The sequence below is a fragment of the Zingiber officinale genome, chromosome 11A, assembly GCF_018446385.1.
Source record: "Zingiber officinale cultivar Zhangliang chromosome 11A, Zo_v1.1, whole genome shotgun sequence".
NCBI classification, from domain to species: domain Eukaryota; kingdom Viridiplantae; phylum Streptophyta; class Magnoliopsida; order Zingiberales; family Zingiberaceae; genus Zingiber; species Zingiber officinale.
The window spans coordinates 86,294,852-86,303,874 of record NC_056006.1 but is presented as its reverse complement, the minus strand read 5'-3'; the positions used below and the strand labels follow the sequence as shown (position 1 = coordinate 86,303,874).

Sequence of the window (9,023 nt, the reverse complement as noted above, 5' to 3'; positions counted from 1 at the left end):
GACCTAACCAACTTGATTGATCGCATCAAAACTACCATGGGGTCCAACAAAACTTACCTAAATAATCCTTAGTGTTTAATATATGTACTTTATATCAAAAAACTTTTAGATAATTTAGATTGGGTATTTTATTGTAATAAATTTCATGGGGGTTTTATTATGAAATTTATTGATTAATATTCTATTTTGAATATAACATGTCGTATTTATTGCTTCGGCCCAGAATTAGTTACTTAAGTTATATTTATTTAACATAGTTCTAGCAGCCTCTTGTAATATTCTATTTTTTTGTTCTACTAGACTATTTTGTTGGAGGATTTTAGGACATGAAAATTCATGATTATATCTATTAGTTTGACAAATTTGTTAAACCTATGATTTTCAAATTCCCCCTCGTGATCACTTCTAATTCTTTTAATCTTTGTATCTTTTTCATTTTCTATTTGTTTGTAAAAATTGTTAAAGATTTCAAAGGTTTCATCTTTAGTTTTTAGAAATTTGACCCAAGTAAATCTTGAGTAATCATCAATCATGACTAAGCAATATTGGTTTTTGCTTAGTGACTTGGTTCTGTGTGAATCAAATAGGTCTAAGTATAGAAGCTCAAGTATTGAGTTAGTTTGATTTAGGCTTGTTGGTTTATGGGTTGATTTAGTTTGTTTGCCTTATTGACAAACATTATAAACTATATTTTCTAAATTTTTTTAATTTAGGTAGACCTCTAACCAAGTCATTTTGACTCATTTTTTAAATGAGTTTGATGTGAGTGTGACTCAGTCTTCCATGCCACAACTTGGTTTCCTCTTATTGTGTCAAAAGACACTTTAGTGAGAAGGTTGGTAGGTCAGGATGACTAGATGCTCGCAGGGAGGACCGAAGTAGGTCAAGGTGACCGAATGCTCGCGGGGAGACCCGGAGTAGGTCAAGGTGACCGGATACAGATGCTCGCAAAGAAGTCCAAAGCAGGTCAGGATGACTAGATGCTCACGGGGAGGCCCAGACCATGAGAGTAATTATGATCCTTCGTTTAAAGGGATGATTGTTGGGGTTCAATTAAAGTCTCATATTGGAAAGATTTGATAAAGATAATGGGTTTAAAAGGATGTAAGATATCTCCATTGGCATGAGACCTTTTGGAGAGAGCCTAAGAATAAAGTCATGAGGGTCTAAGCCCAAAATGAAAAATATCATGTCATTATAGAAATACGTGAACATCCTTTTAAATTCATATTATTTGTCAAATCTTTTCAATATGAAATTTTAATTGAATCCTAACACTTAACAATTTAATTTAACATAATAACTTAATTACCACTACATAATTCATCAAGTCTACTTGACTTGACTTGACTTGACGAAGACTACAAATCTACAATAATTTGAGTTTGAGTTCTACACAATAATGTAGTTTGAAATAAAGTCGTTGAAATCGTATTGATCTCATGTTACAAACGATTCACACCCAACTGGAACAAAGGAGACAACATTCTCGTCGGCGGGCGGCTGGCGGCGGCAACAGAGGAATCCTCATTGGTGGGCAGCGACAACGGAGGCGTCCTCGTCAGTGGGATGACGCCGACGGTGCGGAGGTGGACTACATCTTGCGATGGGAAGAGGGGAAGGTGTCGGCAACTTGAGATGAGGAAGGCATCAGCGACTTGAGACAGGGAAGGCGTCGACCACTGGTGGCTTGTGATGGGGAAGAGGAGAAGACGCGGCAACTTGGATGGGGAAGAGGGAAAGGCGCCGGCAATGGTTGGCAGCGGTGGAGGCAGGGGCGTAGCCAGGATTCAAAGATACCTGGGGCTGACTATAATTGATATAAAAAATTAATCAATTCAAAAATACAAATAAAAGTATGTGAATATTAATTTTTCAAAAACATGACATAAAATATTTAATATTCAGTACATTCAAAAGCATAGAATAAAAATATTATTGAAGTTGTGCTCTTCGATTTTTCTTAGAATCAAACTCATTAATTATTGTATCATTATCAATAGTTTCCGCTAACTCCCGTTCAATATAGATGACCATAGAATCTGTTAAAAACTCTTCTTCCATCTTGTTACGAAGAGCTGTTTTAACAAGTTTCATAGCTGAAAATGCTCGTTCCGTTGTTGCTGTAGAGACGGGAAGAGTTAAAACAAGACGAATCAACCTGCCAATTAAATAATATACTGTATTCAATATATAAGTAAATGATATAATTATAATATATATAAACTAATAAATGAGAAAAAATTACCTGTCAATCAAATTGTAACTTCCTGATTTGTTTGTTTCAATTAATCTTCGACATAATTCAGAAATAGTTGATAAATTCTGAAATCTTTCATGACCAACAATATCAATCTTATAGTGCTCCAATTGCATTCTCAAGTGGTGTAAATCTTGTGTATCAAAATCAAGAGGATAGAATTTCTCAGCAAGTCGATAGATGTGATCAACATTAAAAAGCTTAAAGTTTTCTTTAGGTTCTAAAGCACAACTAAGCTTAAGAAATTCCACTACCTCATCCTTGAATCTACTATTAAGCTCTTCAACTTGAAAATCTATTGCAGCAGTAAATACATCAAATCGATAGTGATGCTCAACTGTGATTGAATCATTTTGTTGACAAGAACGACCTGTAGCAGATTTATAACGAGCTTCCATTTGAGGTATCTCAATGTCATACTTGGCACAAACTTCTTTCACATAACTAAGTAGAATAGCAAATCCTTCTTCTCTTAAAGTCTGAAGCAAAGTTTTAGTAGTTGAAACATAGTCCATTGCATTTAAAATATCTAAAGATTTCTCTTGCAATGCTCGACAAAGCAGATTTGTTAACCCCATTATCTTTTGCATCAAATGTAATATGAATATGAAATCAAAAGACTTCATCGCTATCAGCAAACCACTAGCTTCACCACGGATGGAGTTAGAGGACCCATCATTCACCATGTTTTCTAATACGGTAATCACAGAACTATACATATCAATCATGTTACAAATTGAGTCAAAATTAGAACTCCAGCGAGTCTTTCCAGGCCGTAGTAAATTTCCAATTTGATTACATCCTCTACCAGTATCACGTTCACCAATAGCTACCATATGCGCAACTTCAGCTTTTTGAGCAGAAAGTAACTCAGCATGACGTTTAGGAGACGCATTAAAGAGATTACAAATGGAATTCAATTTTGAAAAGAATAACCAAATGGATACCTCTTTTTCAGCAGCTGCAGTTAATGCTAGTTGAAGTCGATGAGCGAAACAATGTACATAATATGCACATGAATAATCTTTCAAGAATAGAGCTTGTAATCCATTCCAAGAGCCACGCATATTGCTAGCACCATCATATCCTTGTCCCCGCATGTTGTGGATATGCAAGTCATAACAGCCAAGAGTATCAGATATTTTTTCTTAAGTGTTGCAGCAGTTGTGTCAGTCACATATACAATAGCAAAGAACCGCTCTCGTAAAAAACCATCAATATCCACAAATCTTAATACAATAGCCATCTGCTCTTTGTTAGATGTATCTCTTGCTTCATCAACTAAAATACAAAATTTTGCATCCCCGATTTCTTTACGAATCTTAGTTCTCACTTGATTGGCAAAAATATTCAAAATATCTTTCTGAATATCTGGTGAAGTATACTTTGCATTTTTTGGAGCTTTCTCTAAGACGATGTCCCCAATATTCTCATTCATTTTTCCCATAAATTTTATCATCTCAATAAAATTTCCACGATTATTAGAAGATGGAGATTCATCATGCCCTCTAAATGCGCATGCTTGTAAAGTAAGCCATCGAATGCTTTCAATAGTTGCTGTAAGCCGCAATCTGTTCTTCTGCTTTTCTTCTGAAGATTGTGCATTCATCATTTTATCAATATGACGAGGTATATTCATCAAATTATCAAGATGTTCCATAGCATTATTATGTGGTGAAGTATTGCATCCTATATGCATCAAAAATGCACATCTATCACCATCATTAACTCCCTTCCAATATTTGAATCCATCCGTTGTAAATGCAGGATTACGAGGATGCTTATGATCAAACAAGAAGCATGGAAAACAAAATGCAGCATCTTTTGAAGGAGAATACTCTAACCAAGTAAATTTTTTAAACCAATGACTTTGAAATCGTCGATTTTGACTTCCGAATTTGGTCGGTGGATACTCATTCTTAATAGGCTGATATGGCCCCATCTTAATATAAGCTCGTCTAATTTCATCCCTTTGATTAACAGGATATTTCCATATCGGAGTACGTAATCCTGGATCAGGTTCAAGAGAACTGATATCAATATCTGTTATAGGAGATTTGTTAGATTGTTGATCGCTTGAATTTGATATATCAATATTGAATGAAGAATTCCCTTGACTTGTCAATGTCTCCTCTTTTGCTTCAAAAAAAGAATTAATAGTTTTTCTTTTCTTCATTCCTTGAGTTTTCTGTATTAAAGTGAATAAATATAGAAATTATCATTATCCAATAATAAGAAAATATCCCTTAATAACAAATCAGATACAACATAATACGAAGTCATATGTTGCTAATATCGAAACATTAATAACTAAAATAACCAAGTATATAAATAAAAGTAATCAACTTAATGATCTAATCTATATGTCATCGAATCATTTATCTAACCGATTAAACTAAGTATTACTTATAAATCAATTAAACTGATTAATATTTAATTATGTAATTAAATTATCTTTAATTAATTAAAATAAATTCAATTACCTGATTTGGCTGTAGTTCTCGACAGTAAGATTGGGGCTTCACTTTCTCATCCCAAACATGTTCAGACTTGAAATATGTTACTCTATAGCAACCAAACAAAATTCCTGCAACAAATGATTTTAAATGATATATCGATTCTCGAATAATTTCATATTCATCAAAGTATCTTTCTTGTACCTCAGTTCTAAAATCTTCCCTCAATACAATATGTATATCACGATCCCAAAGAGCCCAAAACAACCAATTTGCAAAACGCAATACAAGCAAATTCTGAGCAAATTCCTTTCCCAGATATTTTGCACGTTTAGGGAGAAGGGAGGACGCGTACGAGATGGGACAAGGAAAGCGGCGTCGGCGCTGGCGTAGGTTGTCACGTGGCAAGTAGAGAGTTGTGTGTGTTGTAATTGTGGGCTTGTGGCTGTGGCAACGTCGTTGTGGAGGCGGCGACGTGAGATGAAGCAGTCGTTGTGGGTCTATAGCAGCGTCGTTGTGGAGGCGGTATCGTGAGATGAAGGAGTCGTTGTGGAGGCGGTATCGTGAGATGAAGCAGACGTTGGTGTTGCGGCGGCGACGGCGGCGTGAGATGAAGGTAAAAAAATAGGTTTAATTTGATGAAAGCATATTAGCATAGGGCTAATTTTTTTTTTTTTTTTTAGTTTTAATTGGGTGGGGCTGGAGCCCACCCTAGCCCAAGGCCAGCCCCACCCTAGCCCAAGGGTGGCTCCGCCCCTGGGTGGAGGTGAAGGGAGCAGCAACGATCGGGTGAGGAGAGAAAGGGAAAGTGACGACATAGTGAATACGATAAAGTTTAGGTTTTTAATTAAAATTTTCGTTAATTAATTTAATCAACACACAAGTTAAATAGTCGGTCTCAAATTCTATTCAAATTATCTAATTAAAATATATATAAATTTATTTTAAATTTTAAAAATTATAGATAAATTATATTTATTTATTCTATATATTTTCATCCCATTAATAATAATATTATTAATTTAATTTAATTGAATTTATTTAAAGATAATTTTAATCAAATATAAATTAATTTAGTATTTCATTATCCTCTTAAATATTAAATTAAATTTTTTGTATTTTTATAGGATTATACGTTTCTATGATCTAATCCTGATTCTAACTCTAAATTAATCCATCATAATTCTATTATGCCACCATGATTCTACAATTTAAAAAACAAAAATATAAGATCAATTTTACAGTGGATTTATATAACATGATTTTTAGATTATTGATAAATATTTTATTTTTTATATAAATGAATGTACGAATGATATGGGTTTATTTCATCGTGTACCTAATATTTTTATATTTATATTTATCAGCGGATGATTAGGATAGTAGATTTATTTATTATTATTATTATGATTATTATTTAAATAGAACAAATATAAATACAAAAACGTCGATAATTAGTTATCAGGGTTAAAAAACTAAGAATTTGCTTCTGGGCCCTAATGGGCTTTATTATTTCTACTAGTCGTTAAATGGAGATGTCCACGACGTTGTCATTATGTCGTTGCGGTGGAAGAATGAACAAAGCAGCGGTCGGAGGCGGTGGGGGAGGGGGCGGCCCGACGGCTGCTGCCGCGGTCGCGGCAGCGCAAAAGCAGAAGACGCTACTGCAAAGGGTCGACGCCGATGTGTCCAACCTCGTTGACAACTTCAGCCACCTCGTGAATCTTGCTAGGGTTTGTAATCATCTTAACGTCCTTTCATCCTCGCCCTGGGGAGATCTTTTCATCCGATGTTTTCGTTATGCTGGTTTTAGGTGAACGATCCACCGGTCCGGAACTCGCAGGAAGCCTTCCAGATGGAGATTCGTGCAGCGAGAATGGTAGGGTGATCTACTGTGTTCTTTCTTGCTTTGGTTTGTGATGTTCGAAGTTTCATTTTGATGGAAGGTTCAAGCGGCTGAGTCGTTGAGAAATTTGGTGTCGGAGCTGAAGCAAACAGCTATCTTCTCGGGGTTTGGCTCTTTGAATGACAACGTGGATCGGCAGGTCGCTGAATTCAACCGCCTGGAGGAGGGATCTGAGCGGCTTCTGGAAAAGGTTGGGGAGCAAGCCGCTGCCAATCTCAAGGAGCTCGAGGCACATTACTATTCATCGGTCTTAAGGTCAAGCCAGGGAGATGATGGATGAGATTTGGAGTTTAACTCTTTCTTTCAATAGGTATTCGATGAAGCATGCTTTGGTTGGTTGCTACTTGCTGCTTGAGTACCAAATTTCATGTGTTTTTATCTGAAACAATTGTAGCAATAGAGCTAGCTTATGGTGATCCAAGGACATCTTTTTATGCTTGAAAGCCTTCAATTTGTTGAGAAACAAGAGTGCTTAACCGAATCATTTCAACTCATTGACTTTCTAGTGAATATTTTGTTGTGCTAAATTTATTTTTTTTTTGTAAATTGGACTCTGATTCTTGTATTCTATTTCTGCTAAACTTGTATGGAGAAGAGTTCATTATAGTTGAATGGATTTTTATAGTTGTGTATAGTGTGCTTATTTAATGGCTGATAGTGAAATTCAAGCAAGGAGTCAATTCCGCATGTCATAGGTTTAAAGTTTTGATTAGAAACCAAGTAACAATTCATCTCATTCCCAGGTGGCATCATTATTTTTGTAAAACATGAGTTTGTTCAAAGTAAACTTATTTACTTGCTAGTTCTAATCATGTTGTGAAACTAATTTATGCAGCATTGTTTATGTGGTAGACAGCTAGTATGCTCGTGAAACTCTTAATAATACCCCATTTATTTATTTATTTATTTTATCATGATAATACTATGAAGGGTTTCATCCTGAAAAAGAATGTTAAATTAAGCTTGATTTTCAGGTTGGAATAGGTTGTGTTTTCTAGTTGCACTCAAAGTAGAAGTAGTTCTCCCTTGCTCTAATATTTAAGTCCTTCCAATTAATGTGTTACAGATAGCATAGACTTGTAAAAGGAATTATTTCCATTTAAACCTAGTTCTTGGATTATGCTTGAATGCTGAGCACCTCTTCGTGTTTGACTTATACTCTTTGTAATGGCACATAATTTCTCTTATTTCATCTGATGCTATTCTACTCTGGTCCAGATAATATATTGGGTATTTGTTATTATTGTAATATTTGTATGCAGAAATAGAGTTTCCTCATTCACCTGTTATGTTTATGTGCAAACAAATTTCTATTATCCACAATGAATTAGTAGTTAAAATATTGGCTGCCAAAATTGTATTGCTCATTAATTAAGTGTCATTTTTGTTGCCTCATTTACGAGTTTTTCATTTGGATAATGAACTGTGGCTGCTTGACAAGCTTCTAAATATTTTCATTAAATGGTATCTTATTATGTAGGAGGCAACTGGCATCTAGCAGCTTATTTCATGTGTCCTGCTCTCCGAGAAAATCATGGTAATCTTCCTTCAGTGTAGCCACACCGAAAATCTCAAGCACATTTAGGGGATTGGACAGGCATCTCCAAAGACTCCACTCAATTGTCTTAATCGCATGCTTATTCAGGATTGGAATGCTATTTTGATGCGTAATTAACAATTATGTATTTCCAAATGTTTGTAATAATAGTTTATGACGAGTTTGGCTAGTGATGAAGATTTATAAATTGTTTTTTTTTCCCCCTCGCATCAGCTTGTCCATCCATTCAAAGCAAATGCCTACCAAATAGATTAGTTTGAACTACCATTCGCTAATCCTCTGGGCTAAAGTGGGGTTAGAGAAACTCATGTCTTTTGTTCATGGTACTATTCTCTGTGCTTTTATTTATTATTATTGTTTAGTTTTTTATAATTTAGATATTCGGATTAAGTCCGATTAATTTTAAATTCGTCTAATAAATTCTGAGTTAATTTGCACTTTTAAAATCGTCCCTATTGTGATTCAAATTTTGATCTGTTTTTAGTTAAGGCATCGTATGTGTTTCTCTCAACTGTTTCTTCAGAATTCATCAAGTAATTATCTCTAGAAATACTTGTTTCTTCAGAATTCATCAAGTAATTATCTCTAAAAATACTTTTTATTTTATTTTTAAGTTGGCGTCGCATATCTGTAATGCATCTGTTGATAATTTTGGGTTGATCGGTGTAGTCCTATAAAAAAAAAATTACCAATAATTAAGATAAATTAGAAAGTAATTATAGTTATCAGTCCAATATTTGTATATTAATTATCTATTTAAAAAAAATCGTTTAGGTTGTACCTGAGTTCTTAGACGTGAAGATGCTCCATTAATGTGACATGAAGACGAATACGTACGTTCTC

General features: G+C 34.6%; 2 protein-coding genes and 1 long non-coding RNA gene across 3 annotated transcripts; 1 reads left to right on the top strand and 2 right to left on the bottom strand.

Moving 5' to 3' along the window:
* Positions 1-2,378: 2,378 nt before the first annotated feature.
* On the bottom strand, positions 2,379-3,096 carry LOC122031532. The gene is made up of 2 exons (XM_042590634.1): positions 2,515-3,096; positions 2,379-2,393 (listed from the first exon to the last, which is right to left on the bottom strand). Exons 1-2 carry the CDS (start codon positions 3,094-3,096, stop codon positions 2,379-2,381), a joined length of 597 nt encoding a protein of 198 aa, XP_042446568.1.
* A 927-nt stretch (positions 3,097-4,023) lies between these two features.
* LOC122032640 lies at positions 4,024-4,969 on the bottom strand. Its single transcript, XR_006126179.1, has 3 exons — positions 4,921-4,969; positions 4,744-4,847; positions 4,024-4,270 (listed from the first exon to the last, which is right to left on the bottom strand). It is a non-coding gene; the product is annotated as an uncharacterized LOC122032640 (long non-coding RNA).
* Positions 4,970-6,263: 1,294 nt separating this feature from the next.
* LOC122032906 (mediator of RNA polymerase II transcription subunit 22a-like) lies at positions 6,264-8,380 on the top strand. Its single transcript, XM_042592221.1, has 4 exons — positions 6,264-6,449; positions 6,530-6,595; positions 6,663-6,932; positions 8,103-8,380. Exons 1-3 carry the CDS (start codon positions 6,291-6,293, stop codon positions 6,900-6,902), a joined length of 465 nt encoding a protein of 154 aa, XP_042448155.1. The 5' UTR covers positions 6,264-6,290; the 3' UTR covers positions 6,903-6,932; positions 8,103-8,380.
* Positions 8,381-9,023: the final 643 nt, after the last annotated feature.

What these genes read in the sequence shown, in the direction of transcription:
- LOC122031532 (XM_042590634.1), bottom strand. Translation starts at nt 3,096, where the DNA reads ATGGTAGCTATTGGTGAACGTGATACTGGTAGAGGATGTAATCAAATT.
- LOC122032906 (XM_042592221.1), top strand. Translation starts at nt 6,291, where the DNA reads ATGAACAAAGCAGCGGTCGGAGGCGGTGGGGGAGGGGGCGGCCCGACG. An exon ending in ACCTCGTGAATCTTGCTAGG is followed by an intron (nt 6,450 to 6,529) that starts GTTTGTAATCAT and finishes TGCTGGTTTTAG; the next exon opens with GTGAACGATCCACCGGTCCG. An exon ending in AGATTCGTGCAGCGAGAATG is followed by an intron (nt 6,596 to 6,662) that starts GTAGGGTGATCT and finishes TTTTGATGGAAG; the next exon opens with GTTCAAGCGGCTGAGTCGTT.